Raw genomic sequence first — 16903 nt, forward strand, 5'->3', positions numbered from 1 at the left:
CATTCAAGGTCAGGTTGGACGGGGCTCTGAGCAACCTGATCTAGTTGAAGATGTCCCTGCCCATAGCATGGGGGGTTGGACTAGATGACCTTTAGAGGTCCCTTCCAACCCAAACTATTCTGCGATTCTATGAAATAACATTTTAAGTGACTCCCAGAGAATTCCAACTAGACATCTGGGAGTTAAATCTTCGCAACATCATTTTTGAGAAAAGTAAAACAATGTAATGTGACCTTCACTACCTTGAATCACTCAAAAATACTATAGCTTCAGAAGCTCTCCATGACAAAATACTTAACCACCTCCATTGCTTAACAACGTTTTCTTTAAAGATGTATTCATTAACCTTCGTCCGATACTTCAGACTGAGAACTATAACTTACCTGGCTAAAGATGGATAGAATTTGTGAGTAACGGAGCAGCCTTCATATTTTTGTTTACTTAATGCTTTTTAAAAATTCTATTTTTGTACTATGGGTTTATTTGTTGGGTTTTAGGGGGTTTGGTTTGGTGGGGGGGTTGGTTTGTTTGGGGTTTTATGTTTGTTTTTTTTAAAAGAACTTTTCCATCAGCATTTAAATTTAACATTATTCTTTCATTTCATTCTTTCCTAATATACCCCTCTTTAAGAATAAGCTCTATGAAGGGCTTGTTCAGAAACTATTTTTGTACTATGGGTTTATTTGTTGGGTTTTAGGGGGTTTGGTTTGGTGGGGGGGTTGGTTTGTTTGGGGTTTTATGTTTGTTTTTTTTAAAAGAACTTTTCCATCAGCATTTAAATTTAACATTATTCTTTCATTTCATTCTTTCCTAATATACCCCTCTTTAAGAATAAGCTCTATGAAGGGCTTGTTCAGAAAAGCAGTAAAGTGGAAGAGCAGCAATGGCAGTTCTGCCGTTTTATTGCCAAATCTGTGTGTTACTGGATTAGGATTCTTCAGAACATGGCCCCAACTTCAATGCTTACAGAGAGGAACAGACCCACCAGGTAACTTTTAAAAGTCTTGACAATATTGATTACAATCTAATAATTCACATACAGACAAGTCTTCAGAAAGAGAAAGAAATGACTCCTGAAACACTGTACATAAATGCAAAAGAAAAGAGACAGAGGCTGCATTTTTATTGATTAACCCAGATATATAGCTATTACCATAATAAAAGATCTCTTGAGCATGTATACTGGCAAGAGGACAGCAAGAAAACCAAACCAAACAAAAATCCCATCACCTCATTTTTCAGCTAGCAACGTTTTTCTATCCTCATTTTAAAATACCTGCAGAAACCAAAACCAGTAGCAGTCACAGAAGGAAAAAGTAGATATCTTGACAAGAATTACATTAGCCTGTTCCAAACTCATGCCGAGTACTTTACCAAGAAATGCAGTTTCATACTTCTGCCACATTATTAGCTGAAACTTACAGTTCATAGACTTGACAGAAAGGTGGTTATAAAAATAAAATTAAAAAAAAACCAAAAAATCCCACACAGCACATGCACACGTGCCCATGCTGCACTTTTAAAATTGCTGTAAGTCAATTTAAGTGAGGCAATAGCTAAACATGTGGTCCCCATTGAGCCTCCTTTCCTGGATCCCCATTTCCACTACACACACTAGCACCCATACAGCCACAGAAGAAGGTGGGCCATGGAAGCAACCCAGTTAAAGTCTAGTTGGCAGGTGAGGTGGGTGGATAGACTCAGTGTTTTCAGCAGATCAGTTTCTTGATTCAGTTTACCGCATGGCCACAGGACTCACTGCCAGCACAAAGGAGGGAAGAGGTAAAAAAAAACACAACCCAAAACTATTTTCTTAAACAGGAATACCATTTACTCTTAAAGATTGGATTATAATAAGATGTTCTAAATAAATACACTTGGGGGGAAAAAAACCCAACAAAACAACCAAGAAATGATCTATACCCTTACCTTTCCGCGTGTTCTCCGTCACATCTACACCAAACTGGATGATGTCACCTGACATAATTTCACATGGTGGGCTTTCCTCAGATCCTCTACTCAGTCTCTGACTATTAATAAAGGTACCATTACTACTTTTAGTGTCTTGAAGATAGAACTGTAAAAACAAACAAAAAGAATAGTAAAGTGTCTGGAAAAAACAAAACAAGTATGATGAAACATAAGCTCCAGTAAAATTTTATTTGCTATAAAATACAGCTTCACCTCCCAGTGTAGAAGAGGACGAGTGTATCAAACTCAACACAGGATGCAACACCTTCACATTATCAAGAAATATTTGTATTTGATTTTTAGTTGTTTAACATATGATTGAATTCTAGCACATAGACTATGCAAATAATTGCTACAAACCGCACTTAACCTACTGCCTGCACGGAAAGGATCAGACATTGTTAGCATCAACACCTTTTGCCACACATATGTAAGAATTTATATTTATGTTGGTCAACACACAAAAATTCTAACTGCTCATACATTTAAGGTACTGGTGTTCCATGACAGAAACAGGCTGCAGGGAAGACTAGCACTGAGGGCACAAAGAAAAGCTTTGGCAGAAGACAGAATTCAGGAATTGTAATTAAGACCATGGTGAAACTAAGGAAAAAAAAATTAGGATACTTCTACCTCTCAGCGATACTAGTTCACAGCATTAAGTTAATCTCAAGATTGCTGCATCATCAAGTACCTTTGTAAATATCCATTTGTAGAGTTAATTAGATTTTAATAGCAACTTATTGAATCTGAAACTGCTTATGACACAAGACTTCTAGTCAAAACTGCTGCATCTGAGAAGAGGTTACACGTGAGTCACCTGGCAGAAGATCAGAGTCACTGGCTGAGACCCGATGAGGAGACAGCTTGAAAGAGGGGACTGGAATGTTACTAACCAGGCAGGTGTAACTACTGAAATGAGTCACTTCCAGTAGTTCAAGATGACAATAGTTATCACAGGAACCTGATGGGATGGTAGAAATCCCTGCCTTCTTGCACTCATAAGGAATCTCATCAAGTCTTAAAGCAAGCATAAGGCTGGGGGAGAGATGTTGCCTTCAGAGAAATGAATGTATTCCCATGTTTTTCCTATAAAAGCAACTGACGATTTTTTTCAGGATTCCATGCAAACTTTTCCATGCTTTTATTTGCCTTTATTACCACACTCCTCAAAAAAAGTGATATATAGCTCAAAATAATAAGCATCGAGGGAAAAGGCGAGTTTAAAATTGAGTGAGAGACCAGCACTAGGACTCTTCAGATCTCATATTGGAAAATGACACCAAGCATGTGTATCTTACATGCTCATCCTGAGTAGCACAAAGCAGTGCCCCTAACCTGAAAGCTTAAGTGCCACTGGGTCCAGAAGATGGGACTCAATACAGTAATCAAGGGGAATGCCAGCACAGGAAAGCTCAGCTAGGTGTACGTAATGACAGAATGAAAAGCAGCACATGAAAGTTTTTTTTCCAAGATAGGCCTTTGATCTTAAATTGAAGAAAAAGAAAATAATCATCAAACAGTCATATGTACATAAAGATGAAGGGTAAACACAAATTATGGACAGATCAAGAAATTATGGCTGCATTCACTGCATTAACAATCAGACCCACCCTACTCTAAATAATACTCCATATATTATGAAATACTATATAATAATGTAATAGCATATAATATAGCTTTTATAACAGTTAAGTTTAAAAGCCAATCAAATTAATTAGCTTGTTAATTGACTAATCTGAAAGTACCAAACCCTCTCATGGTTCAGTGCAGAGATAATTATTTTTGTACTTCCTGTTTGTTTTCAGTTATTCTGCTCCATTTGAAAATCCTTCTGTTATGACAAAGTGAGTCACAAGCAAGGAGAAACAAACATGCTTGTGCTTATTGGTTTTTCCCCACCCTTTTCTTTCCTATGCATAATATCTGCCTTTTATCCCTCCAACTTTTTGATTAATCACTGCCCCTTGTAAACACACTTCTGCAGAATCTGCAGATGGGGCACAGACGAGATAGCACAGGGAAATACAAGAGTGACCACAGGAAAGGAAGTGCAACAGAGCATCAGCAACACAAAACTTACAAAATACCAGTAGACTCTCAAAATTCAAACTGCAAAAAAAGATCTGTAAACAAGTGGCCATAGAAAATACACATTAAATTTAATGTTATTAAATTGATGTCCATTTAACCGTATGCTGTTGAATTTCATTATGTAAATTTTAGAAAAGTGATGCTCTTAAAGTCTTCACAAACAATTAAAATAGTCTCCTCTTCCTGCATCTAGTAAAGAAATAAGTAAAACCAACAGCATGTTAATAAGCTGATGTCTAAGTAGAAACGTACTGACTTCGACTTCGCAAAAGGGATTCAGTCATCATGTCTTTAATGTAGCAATTGGTCAGCAACCCACAGCACTGGTCCGTTTCATGTAGCAAATTCAAATGTTATTTCCATACTAGTTTTCACTAGTTCAAATTATCTTAAAGGTCTATCCGTTCGTCACTTTTGTATCATTACTAAAAGTTATCTCTAGAAAACAAAATTAAGCGCAAGCCCTGAAACAAACACCTGTAGAGAATAACTAGTATTTATGGTAGTATACTGGTATTTAATATACTATTAGTTATGCAGTATCCTTGGTGGGTTCTCCAATTTCCAAAACAATGCCTTTTACACAGCAGCTACGTAATACAGTGCCTTCTGTGAAACCAGCACCATTTGTTCTTCCTGCTTTCCAGCACAAACCAACAAACTTCAGCAGCAGTGCCAGGTTTAAGAGTAACTATACATCTTTCCCTTTCCCGATGCTCATTGCTGAGCTGCACCACCACCTCTTTAGTTGTACTGGCTCAAGCATTTGTTTAGTCACTGCAAACCAGTTTTGAGAGCTGATGCAAGTTATATGAGGAGGTGCTTAAGCCGGTACCGCCAGAAAAAAGGGCAGCATATACTGACCTAATTACACTTGCTTTTATAATTCACACTTCCCTTCAGATCAAACTAAAGTCCCAGCCCTTTTAAAGTCCCTTTTAAAGTCCCCAGCCTCATATTAACAACTAGTCCAATTTAGAGCGGAGAGGGATGGCTCACGAACATTCAAAACACCTCAGCTTTTGAGGACTGAAAGAATTATCACAACCTTAATTCAGATCACAACTATATATAGTTTGAGTGGTAGCTTTCCCTCTTTCTTAAAATACAAGGTAACATACAACTATTTAAGAAACTTACTCTCCAGTATCGTAACACGTTCTCAGATAGAAAAAGAAATCCCAGCCCGCATTTCCTCCTTAGTAATTTATGTTCTTGTGATAGTTTGCATCCTCTCTCATTTATAACCCATTAACTCAGTTAACTGCAGACATCCTACCATGCTGCTTCCACAAGATTTCTGGAGACTTTAGAATAAAGTCAAACTTGCAGTTCATCAGTACACTTAATCTTCTCCTGTACAGTCCATCTTCTCTAGAAACTACATTAAGGAAGTTTCAAAAAAAAACTACATATTTTTGTTTCCATGTTTTACAAGGAATTATGTATTAATTTTACAAACTTAGTATTTATCATATTTCCAGTTAATATTCAGTTTTGCAAATTGAACAAAAGAACCTCCTCTGCTTTGACCTGTGGTGTATAAAAATCACATTCCATTTAAGTTCCATTGCTTTCTAGGTCAATGACTCAGAAGAGTACCACAACTTGCTAAATCAGTCTACATTTTACTTTCATGCAGTTAGATAGCACTACAATTTTTACCCCTGTAACAAATTCCTAGTATTTCCTGATTAACGAAATAGAAAAATTCTTCCACAGATATCCCAGATTATAATACATTAAACTTATGCACATACAATATATGAATCCTAGCTGATATTAGGAAGTTACAAAATTGCTATGCTCCAGAAGGACCAATTTTAACTTCACACCTATGATAAGTAAGTAGACTGTTTTCTTGAAAGAAATAAAAACAAGTAACAACAACAAAAAACATTCTGCTTAATGATTACTACTCTAACATCTACCAAGAGGTAGGCTGAAGATAACTCCTTACTTAGCCTGACAAGTAAGAAAGCCACGAAGTGTTTTGTTTCCCAAGCCATATGCAGTTCTGGTATAGGATGAGGCACTTCTGAAGGATCTCAGAGAAGACAAAGGATGGGCTCAGAGATGCCCAGAAAATCTTGAAAAGCAAGCACACTTTTTCAGTGATTTAATCACCTGGATTTAATTACAGTACAACACAAGGGTAGAACAAGCAACTGACGAGCTTTTGGTTTAATATCTTATTACAAGACTTGCTTTTAGCACCGCTTTTTTCATCTTTATCTTGATGATATACAGCATGTCTCAATATGTGGCACTATTTCACCGAGGCTCAAACTAGAAATTTAACATGAAGTTCTAGAATTAGCCTAAAATATAGCCAAAAGCATCATTGAAAATGAACTTTTAATTAACTTCCTAGTTTAACGTTTTAGCTTTCTCAGAACAAAATTAAAATCTCAAAATAACAGCAGTGCATAATAATCAATCACACACTCAAAGGCCAAAGGTATCAGAGACCTTTCTGTTGCACAACTGTTCATTACAAGATAAAGATGGAGAGTAAGTGCTCCACATACAGAACAACAGAAAAAAAAATGTTTAAAGAGTAAGTGCTCTATTAATGACTTCTTAACTGTTTAAATAGTGTTTTTTCAAATACTCTTATGGCCTAACTACCCTAAGTACAATACAATGAACAAAAGAACCTCAGGTCTCTTCTAGGGTAGAACTGTACCAGTACTGCAGTAAGGCAGTAAATCAAGAATGGTGATCAAGACAGACTCACAAAAATTTGCTATCACTATGCATAGCCGTCCTTTTTCATTTTAAGAACACATTACTGCTACTCCATCTAACCCAGCTTGAAACTGCAGTTCAGGACAATTACAATGAGAATTACAGTGAGGAGAATTACTGGAGAACTGAGACAGTTTGTCAGCAGAGATGCGAGATTCACTCCATGAAGAAGAACAAATTTTACATCTAAAAATGCAGACATAGACCACAGCATATATTTAAACATGTTTCAGCCTCATTCCATAGCTGAATTAATAATTAAGCAAATAATAAGCACCAAAATGTAGGTCATTGCCTCTTTTACAGAAAGTCAATCACTAATTTTATTCATTCAATGTATTTTCACTGCCTAAACAACTAACATAGAAACAGAATCCCAATTTCAGGACCTCCTCGTTTACCATTCTTTTCCTCATCTCTTATTTTCTGTGTGAAAGAAGTATACACAACTCCCACGTGCATCAGAGCCCTGTTATACAGGCTTTGAGGCATTAGTTTAAACCAGAAGAATTTAAATTAGTTCATCAAAAACTGAACTATAGCCACTAAGGAGATGGCAACTTCATTTTTGCCATGTTTACTACCACAAAGGGGCAGCAGGGCTGTCAGCTAGAGCAATTAAGCCATAAAATGCCGCAGTTAAGATGGCATTCTTCCCCTACTCATGCTACAAACTAAATGATCAACCATTAAACAACTAATGCCGGCATTACAAATGCACCCCCTGAGTACTAAAGCTAATACTCAAATGCAGCAAGTAAATAGGGATCTAAAAATTGGAATATTTGCCCTAAAGTAATAGTTCAGACCAAAATTGGACTGAGTAGTACAACTATGTTTGTCTACTTGTTTCACACTGAGTATTCTACTAGGAGACGAAGTACATGGGCTTTGCACAATCTGAATTGTGCACAAAGATTTTAAAATAATATATAATGGGGTCAAACCAAGATGGCCAACATTTATCATGCTGCAGCCAGACAGCTTTTTCTCCCATACAATTAAAAGATTACTTTATCTTCCTTGAAGTGTTAACACTGAGTATTTTCTCATTTTGGGAGCAGCACTTCTGCTAGCAGAGTACATTGTGCAAACCACACTGAATTCCAGGTCGCTCCTTTGGCTGTAAGATAGAGACGTTCAAATGCTAAATTATCTCCAGATTCAATTGATTGAGTTCCTCATTCTGGTCTGCTTAGACACATCCTAAATTCCTTTCCTCTCACTTGCCTAACTCCACCCACCTATCAAGGAAGTAGAAGTATTTGTCTCCATAAGCAAGCATAATTCACAGGGTGGGGTACATCAAGTAAAATTGCTTTTCTATTTAGTCTTATATTTCTTAAGCACATGGACCTAATAGCTCTTTGCTTGCTAAACACCAGCTCCTTCAACTTAGAAACAAAACTAGTGCACTAACTTTTGAGTTCTTAGTAAATCTCCTTTTTAAAATTACTCTAGCTACCTGAGGCGGGCACAGGCTGTGAAACTAAAAGTGACCAGCTCTGAAAGGTTTTTCCAATCAGATTGAACAAACTGAAGGAGTGGCAGACAGCTATTCAGGGACCGTAAGTGTTGAGGGTCCCCAGAGAGAACCACAACTTGCTAGTAGTTTTCAGTAACTTCTTTGGAAAATAAACTTAACCACTCTTTCTATGCAGTAAATAAGAAAAAAGGAAAAAGTGAACCTTCATTGACATAGCACTGGACAAAAAAAATATTCACCCTAAACTTCCAACTGAAAGTGTAAGCCTAATCTAAATCCAGCTACTCTGATGAAAAAGATGAAAATCCTCAGCTACACCCAGGAATTCAGTGCTATGCTTCCAAACCTGCCAGTAGCTCCAAGGGGCAGGAAGGAGAGGACAGCAGTGAATGTGCACTTCTGCTGACCAAGTTGTTCAGTGTTTGTTTACACCTTGGAGTTTTGTTGACTGTACTGCCAGGACAACCCTGCCAGTTGCTCATACCTGTTGTCAAGCAAAATAAACTGTGGCAATAAAAGCAGTTTTGTACCAGCATAACTGAATCTGGGTATAAACAGTTCAGCCTTTTCTGGATGTATTTGAAGTGCTGTAAAGTATTAATCCCTCTGCTGCTTGCTGTGTCCTGATAGTTCAAGTGCTTTGACGTTCACTACAGGCCCTGTCATTCAGCTTAACTTTTGGCTGAGATAACTCAGCAGACTTTGGCTGAAAAGGACACGGGGCTATGATGGGGAAGGGAAGACAGGGTGGATTTGTGGGGAGGCGGCGGAACCACCTTAGGTAGAGGAGCAATGCCAAACACCAAGAGGCACTAACAGCTTAAACTGTGCACAAAACATATGTTTGCACACAACCTTGAGTTGCTCTAGTAAGTTCCTTGGTAGCAAAATGTCATCTTCCTCAACAAAACAGAGCAAACATTTCCAGGTGTGTTGTACCTGCAAACATTTCAGCACAGACCTTTCTTTTGACATACTACATTGCAATACTTATCCTAACCTGTTTGTTCTACAGATACACCTATCAGAATTCTAAATAATGGCATATTGAAAACATTTACAAAATAGAAAAACATAAATGACAGCATGTTTGCAGGGTTAATACCATCTCGAACCTGTTGTGCCCATTAGGCAAAAGCATTTACTTTCTAAACCACTATTCAAACCCCACATTTGCTAGTAGTTCTAACTGAACTTACTGGTCTGAAGGTGAAAAGCTCAGGACTCAAGGTTACTATTAGTCAATAGCTCTATACTATTCTTCAATATTTGCAGTTATCCACATAATCTACTTTACATCAGGAAAATTCAGAGACAGGATATCAGACATTTACTTTAAAAGGATTTTTAAATTTGTATGAGGAAGTGGTCATTATTAACAGAAAGGCTACTAAAAAGACTAAGCAATACTTTTTAATTATTCAGTTTTTGAACAAGCTATGCAGAGCTTAAAAGCATTCTATTTAAATGGTTTGGGCTATTTATTATCAAATAAAATTCTCAAGCTGTACTGTTGCATTTCTCAAAGTAATTCATATTAGAGAGACTGGCAGAAGATGGCTAAAAGTTTAAGTTTAGGAACTCAAACTATATCACAATCCAAGTTCTCTAGTTCGTAACAGAAGCAAAAACCCATGGTCACAATTTAAAGCTTGTGGAGATATATAAAAGAATGAGCATGAAGATCTCTACTGCTTATCTCCAAAAATTTGCTGTAGTCATGCATTGTTGCCCTCAACTTCAAACCATAGTCCCACACACCTTTCACAATCACTATACCATTCAAGACAGGTCTTCAATTCACATGTGGTAATGGACAAAAGAAATGAGGCAGCTGAAGCCACCATCCTAGTTATCTACTCCTTACCCATCACAGAAAGCAAAGTTGGCTTAATGGCAGGGACAGCTGAAAAATTCAGCATGGTTTCAGAATTCCTACCATTTTCAGTTTGCTTAATTTGGTTGGTATATAACAATGACCTGGGCTAAAAATGAGCATACTTCAGAAGCTGCTTCCTAAGCCATATACTCACACCTCCCGCAGCAGCAGCATCATTCAAGAAGAGAACAGCAGAGAGCAGGCTGATTTACAGTGTCAACCATCTGATTTCTGTCAACTGCTATACATCAGAATCTTAAGACCTTAAAGTACATTTCACAACCAGAATTTGGATTTCTCTGTCTGAAGTTGGAGTAAATTAAGAAAACCATGATGACCTACATCATCTTTGCTTTCATAAAATACAGGTACACAAACTGCATTACAACTCCTAGAACCCCCAACATCCCAATGATCAGTACAGAACTGTACAAACATCACTAACCCGCTTTCAGATTTCATTTATTTACTTTAGCTCTAAAAGGAACTATCAGCACTCCAAACACCTAGAACAACAAAACTTCTGGAAAAAATATAGTAGTATTATGGTGATGGTAATTTATATGGAAAAAATTCTGTCATATGAGATGATCATCATAGGATACCAACATTAAAGTAACAGCTTATACTGAAAACAATGCTTTTATTCTATGTGCATTCATCCAAAACTTTGCACAAAAGGTGCCCAAGTCCTGCTTTTTTTTTTAACAAAAAAAACCCAGAACCAACATGAATAGAAACATGATCCAAAAGGATGGTTCCCCTTGGTAACCTATTTGCCCTCACCCTCCTCTGGCAGGACTGGTGGCATTCAAGTAACCTCACAAACTCTATTTTCTAGAAACAACAATTTGTAACCTAACTTGACAGTTAACTCCTCCCAATAATCACATTCTGTAATGGCAAAATACAGTAAAACACCTAGTCACAGAAGAACAAGTCCTGACCACTCTCTATTACACAGTAACACCTCATTCCTCAAAATTCTGTAATAAGTACATTCATGTAGAAGATTCACGCTGAAGGATATGACCTGAAGCAATCCTAGGCATGGCACACAATATTAATTTCTTTTCCTGAATAAAGTTTTCTGAATACAGTTTTCTGTGGTAAACAGAAGGTGTGGAATTAAAGTAGTTCAAAAAGGTAAAAGTTACTCATGAGTAAAAGTTACTATCCATAGGTTATTCAAATAATCCAGAAAGGCATTCACTGTCAAAAGGAGCAGGATGACAAGATACTCCCCCAAAACCCCCAAGATAAAATGTTTTACCACAAAATGTGACACCATGCAAAAATAGATCTCTCTCCACATCAATGTCACTAGTTTTGATACAAAAGTCTATTTTTACAAAGAAGAGATCCAGAGGAAGAGTAATTAACAAGTAATTTGGTTTATATATAGCTGACTGACTTGCTACAGTAAGACATCTGTCACCATAGTTACTAATTACTACTCTTTAGAATACCTTTTACTTAACTTTTGTCCTCACAGTTCACAAGAATTCCTGAAAATCAGCCTTCTGCTACAAATGCTGGATGGTTTCAGGACAATTAGAAAAAAAAATATATTTATTCTCTTCACAGCTGAATCAAAGTCTGTCTCTTCACATATGCCATGCTTTAAAACTTCCTTTTGTAAGTAAACCACAAAATAGATTAAGGACATTAACAGCCTCAGAAAAGGAGATGCAACTCCATTCTGAATATAGACAAAGCAGAAAAGTTTCCTACAAAAAAAATTCCCCAACTCAGTACTACTTATAACAAATTTTCTTGAGGAAAACAAAAAATGATCTGAATTTTCATCCTACATGAAAATTCTCAAGTCGAGTTTTCATTCTATGTGAAATTCTCATCCTGAAGATGCTGAGAGATTAAGGTATATTACTGCTTTAAGTGCTAAGCTAAAATATATTAACAATAAAATGCAATCAAGGGAAAGATTCCTGAGAAATAATTACTCACACATGGTCCCAAGATGCTCAAATTGACTCATTAGAATACAAAGGCAATATAATGAAGACACTTACTTTGTATTACTGCTGTCACAGATGACAATATCTTACACAACATACAAAGACTTTGAAAAAAATTTTCTGCCCCATATTAAAAACCTGGCAAGTGTCATGGACTCATAAAAACAGTAAAAAAAAAAGATAAAAAACAGGTTTCTAGAAGGATATTGTACTTGTTGCAAAGCTGTTCTGCTCTATTTCATTAAGGAAGCTCAGTCTCTTGTTAACGCAAGCCATTTATACAGCTACGTATCACGTATCACTGTGATACTAGTGATTACTTTGTATAATTTACATCAACTTCTATCACCACAGCAAACATTTACCCTGGGGAAAACATACGGGCAAGGTGACTTTCTGAGGTTTCTCTTAAAGTTACTGTGTTCTCTATATTAATCAATTACGGAAATATACTGCAACTTAATATGGCTTTAAAATAAAGAAAAGAAACAAAACACCTTAATAGGCCATTACCCAGAAATCCAGGCTTCTTCAGGATAATCACTTAAGATAATAACTTCTAAGTTTAAAATATTGCTGAAAGACTCATCAATCCTGATGCCCTTTCATGAATACTTTCCTCCAAAACTAGACTGAACACTAAATACTATTGTTTACTGTAATATATTTAATGAGAGTTTGGCAATGTGACATACTCAAATTTTGCAATAACAAAAGTAAAAATCATCTTGAAGCGTACAAAATCCCAAAGACTGTATTTGTAGGATGCAAGTGTCCAGATTAAAAAAATAAAGAATTATGAGCTCTGCAAAGAGCAGGTTCCCATATATAACTAATTTCTCTTCAAATGTATGTTCCTAAAAGGTTGGCAATTTATCATTGCAATTTACTCTTACCTTCAAGCGGCAAAAGCACCTGTACTAAAATTCTGCACTAGGGAAAAATGCTGAGACTATCCAGAGAACTAAAATTTTTATTCTTAAATTCACAATCAAGAAGAAGAGGTTAAACTTGACAGTTACATTCTTTGACCAACTTTATAAAGTGCAAGATAAAAAGAAAATGTGGTCTTGACTCCAACTACAGCAATGAAAAGTACAACATAAAAAGGGAGGTTTATCATGTTTGGACATAGCTTTGCCCTAATTTAAGACCAGAGGTAAGGCATAAATCTCTCCTGGTCTTTAGATTTTAAGAGACTAACCTTATTAAAACCTTGCATAAATAAAAAATAAAACCAAAGATCTACAACACCTACTAAAATAAACTCTAAACTGCTTTAGTGGGAAAACATTGGAGAATAGGCAGAATTGACAGAAAAGCAGAAGACAAATGAAAAACAAATGTTTAAAAAAAAGGAAATCTTGAAATACTATCAGGATCTGGCACAGTAAATACTTAGAAAGAAAAATACAACACTAACATTATGCATTGTTTCTGCTTCCTCAAAAACCTTGAATTAACGAGGTAACTAAGTGATTAGCAAAAAATTAACTGAAATTGAAATTTTCCTTAAGAAATTTGCATTACTAAACTTCTATCAGCAAACAATTACCTTTTTCATTTGCAAGCAAATTGGAGAAAAACCACAACACCAGATGAAGAGCCAAAAGAAAAGATCTACTTATATGAAAGCAAAAAGTATGAGGCAGCTCATTAGTTTATCAGGAAACGCCAGCTCTCAACCACAATCCCAGACATTTCAAGGCAGGTGCAGTACTGCAAAAGCTGCTTAACGATCTTGCTACACACTGCTAAGTTTCTCCAATTAGTTAATCATTACATCTAACTGTAATGATTTACTCCTTGCAAAGAAAAATCTCTTCTCACATGTTCACTTTTCAACTGTATAGAGAATAAAGGGAGAAGTTGTTGAAACTATTTCAACCTTTCCTCATTTCTACTCCTTCTACATAAGGTACTGTGTTTACCTACTATTATTAATTCCATATTGCTGCTGGTTTATGACAGAGAAAACTCCCAGTGATCACACAATTCAGATAAAGGAAAAAACCCACAGATTTCACAAACACCTCCAAATGCAACAGTGGTTTGGTATCGTCACAATACCACTACATAGAAACGGTAAAAATACCCTGAAAAATTTATGAAGAAGTTGTCTCCCTTTTAGCAAGGGACATAATCCATGTGAAAGGACTTTTCTAATGTGACAACAGTATTTTTTTTTTTTTAAACAAACATCTGCAGCAGGCCTAGTTAGTTCATCTCTCCTTTGCATAAAGCAAAGATGTCTTGCTTTGGGACATCATCTGCTCCTGAACTATTTATTAACAGATGATAGGTGTCACAAGGAAAATAATGTTCAGCACATTTCTGAACTACAGTTAAAATGACTATATTGAGGATAAGCTTAATGTTATGGTGATATAAATTCAATGCAGCCAATAAAGATGCAGAAGTGCAAGTCCTAACTCAAAAGAACTGCCTAAGTACAAATGACACTGTACTAATTTTAATCATGTCAAACTAGGTATTTTTGTAGCAGGTCCAAACCACAAATACTACCAAAATATAGCGTAGTGAGAGCGCACTGCACACTTCCTCATACTGAAAACAAGGGGTCACCAGAGCACTATGCTCCTCCATGTTTTCCTGAAGACTTCTCTGCATCAAGTAAGGACCAAAACTTTTTTTAAAAAAAAAAAAACTAAATTTAATTTATTTTCATTCTGTGTTTTGAACTTCAGCATTCCATACAGAGAGCAAATGCAATTAACTGGAAACCAAACACCATCAGAGAAGGGTGCGGCTCCATCCAAAGACGGAAAATTCATTTTCCAGCACAGAGGAGAAATTTGACAATTGGGAGTTTAATATTTGTACTCAAGGCAGTGCCAAGCCATACCTCCAACAAAGTGAGAGCGAAAATAGTCTGGGAGGAGGCTGTATTTATTTGCAATGCATTCTTGGGTCAGGACTTTCAAAGCAAGCAGTAATTGAATGCTGGTATTCATGAACAAAGGCAGATTATTCTGGTGTTCCTTTGAGATCAACAATTTTACAATTTAAAAAAATTAATTTTTTTTTAAGCTTAAGCAAAGAAATACCTATAGCATGCATCCACATACTGAGATGGATCTGCCAGCAATGTGAGAGATTGTATGAGCTGATTTTTGACAGGCAATCTTATAGAATATTAGTCAGCCATTTCTTTAGCTGTGTCCTACTGCCTTCAGAACAAGGGGCAGGTGCTGCAGCCTTCTCACCGGTTCAGAACATTAGAACAACCCCAGCAGACAGAGGAACAGGCAGAGCGCAGATAAGATGTTCAAGAATATGGTAATTACAATTTCAAACACAGTGACTCATGATTCGTACCAGTCTTAGTCGAGGGCAAAAATCACATACATGGTACCTTGGGTTTACAGATCCAAAGGTTTGCTAACACAGCAAAACTTGCCAAGGTAATTATTCCAGTACAGTTTTCCACACAGACAAAAGTATTTCAATGTCTTTTTTCTAGCTATTTTCCATCATATCCACAAAGTCATCAGGGACATTGCACTGATAACACTGTGCCCATGAATTTTATTCTTCAGACAAGCTAAAAAACCAAACCTGAATGCCTTTTAAAATATCTTTGTCAATAAAAAAGTACTTAGAACACATGGTAAGTGCCCATGACCAATCTGCCAGTGAGCACAAGGAGCAGGGGCAAGGGAATTGCAAAGTACTGCTGGCAATCTCACACCCTTTCAGCTGTAAAGCCCAAGAGTAGTCATCCGCACCTCTCAGAAATACATTACCAAGTCTTGCAATTTTTTGTACTAAATGTGCCATATTTCCCTCTAAAACATTGAAAACATTTTTCAAAGTACAAAAAGAACCTCTTTCTAGCACCAGTGGTTCTAGATCGTCAGTCTAAGAAGAAATATCCTCCATCATAAATCTTAAAGGAAAATTGATGTTTTAGTTCTTTAAACAGCTGTCAAGTAATTATCGAAATGGCAGATCCTTCCAGGTGTGAAAACCAGAGACACTTCCAACCACCTATATGCAGATTTCAGGTCACACTGTCCAATTGCCAAAACACAATATAACAGTTTTCTTACCAAGATGTTATGCATTTTTAATGGCTAGAAACACACAGTGAAATTTTCCACAGTTCACCTCCTAAAAGCAGTGATATTAAGTTGCTGATACTATGTACCTTGAATCACTTAGGTCATTCTTTATATTTCAATATCATCATCAGAAGAGTTATTTCCATTTCCCCCCCCATTTTTTTTTTTTTTTTTAAACAAAGCAGCTAGGATGAGCTTGATAGTTTTTTATTCCAAATTGATTTAATTAAAAAAAAGGATGGGGGATGACAGGGAAAGAAGACATAAGTACAGATAGTTTTAATCCTGAAAAGCATACACAAAATTATAGAAAGATGACTAGTCCCTCTGACTACCAAGCTTTTCCATGCAGCTACCAATTCAGGGAACTTGTCCCGCACAACGCAGAAAGCTGGTATATTGTTCACCCATGAATGAAGGGTTATCAAGTGATTTTTCTCATTAACTCAGTTGTGATGCTTTGAACTAGACAAAACAAGGGCAGTTGTAGAGAAAATATGAAGCAAAAACATCATTCTGCCTACCAAAAAAATCACAAGAACAAATTAACATAGGTGGGCTGAAGGAATTGAATACTTTTTAAACATCCACTCACCTGAAAGTTGAATCCAAAGCCTCATCAAAAGGTTACAAGTGTCACTATATACAACTGCCCTGA

At 36.4% G+C, this 16903-nt stretch overlaps 1 protein-coding gene across 10 annotated transcripts in view; it reads right to left on the minus strand.

The window, feature by feature from the left end:
• Positions 1-16903, minus strand: part of SLMAP (sarcolemma associated protein) — a 104636-nt gene that overhangs the window by 62611 nt on the left and 25122 nt on the right. For all 10 annotated transcript variants that reach the window (XM_009284469.2, XM_009284466.2, XM_009284462.2 and 7 more), the window contains exon 2: positions 1930-2077. In XM_009284469.2, the coding sequence (XP_009282744.1) occupies positions 1930-2077 (148 nt within the window). The remainder of the gene's footprint in view (positions 1-1929; positions 2078-16903) is intronic.

Source organism: Aptenodytes forsteri, unplaced genomic scaffold, assembly GCF_000699145.1.
Source record: "Aptenodytes forsteri isolate BGI_AS27 unplaced genomic scaffold, ASM69914v1 Scaffold53, whole genome shotgun sequence".
In the NCBI taxonomy this organism is placed as follows: Eukaryota; Metazoa; Chordata; class Aves; order Sphenisciformes; family Spheniscidae; genus Aptenodytes; species Aptenodytes forsteri.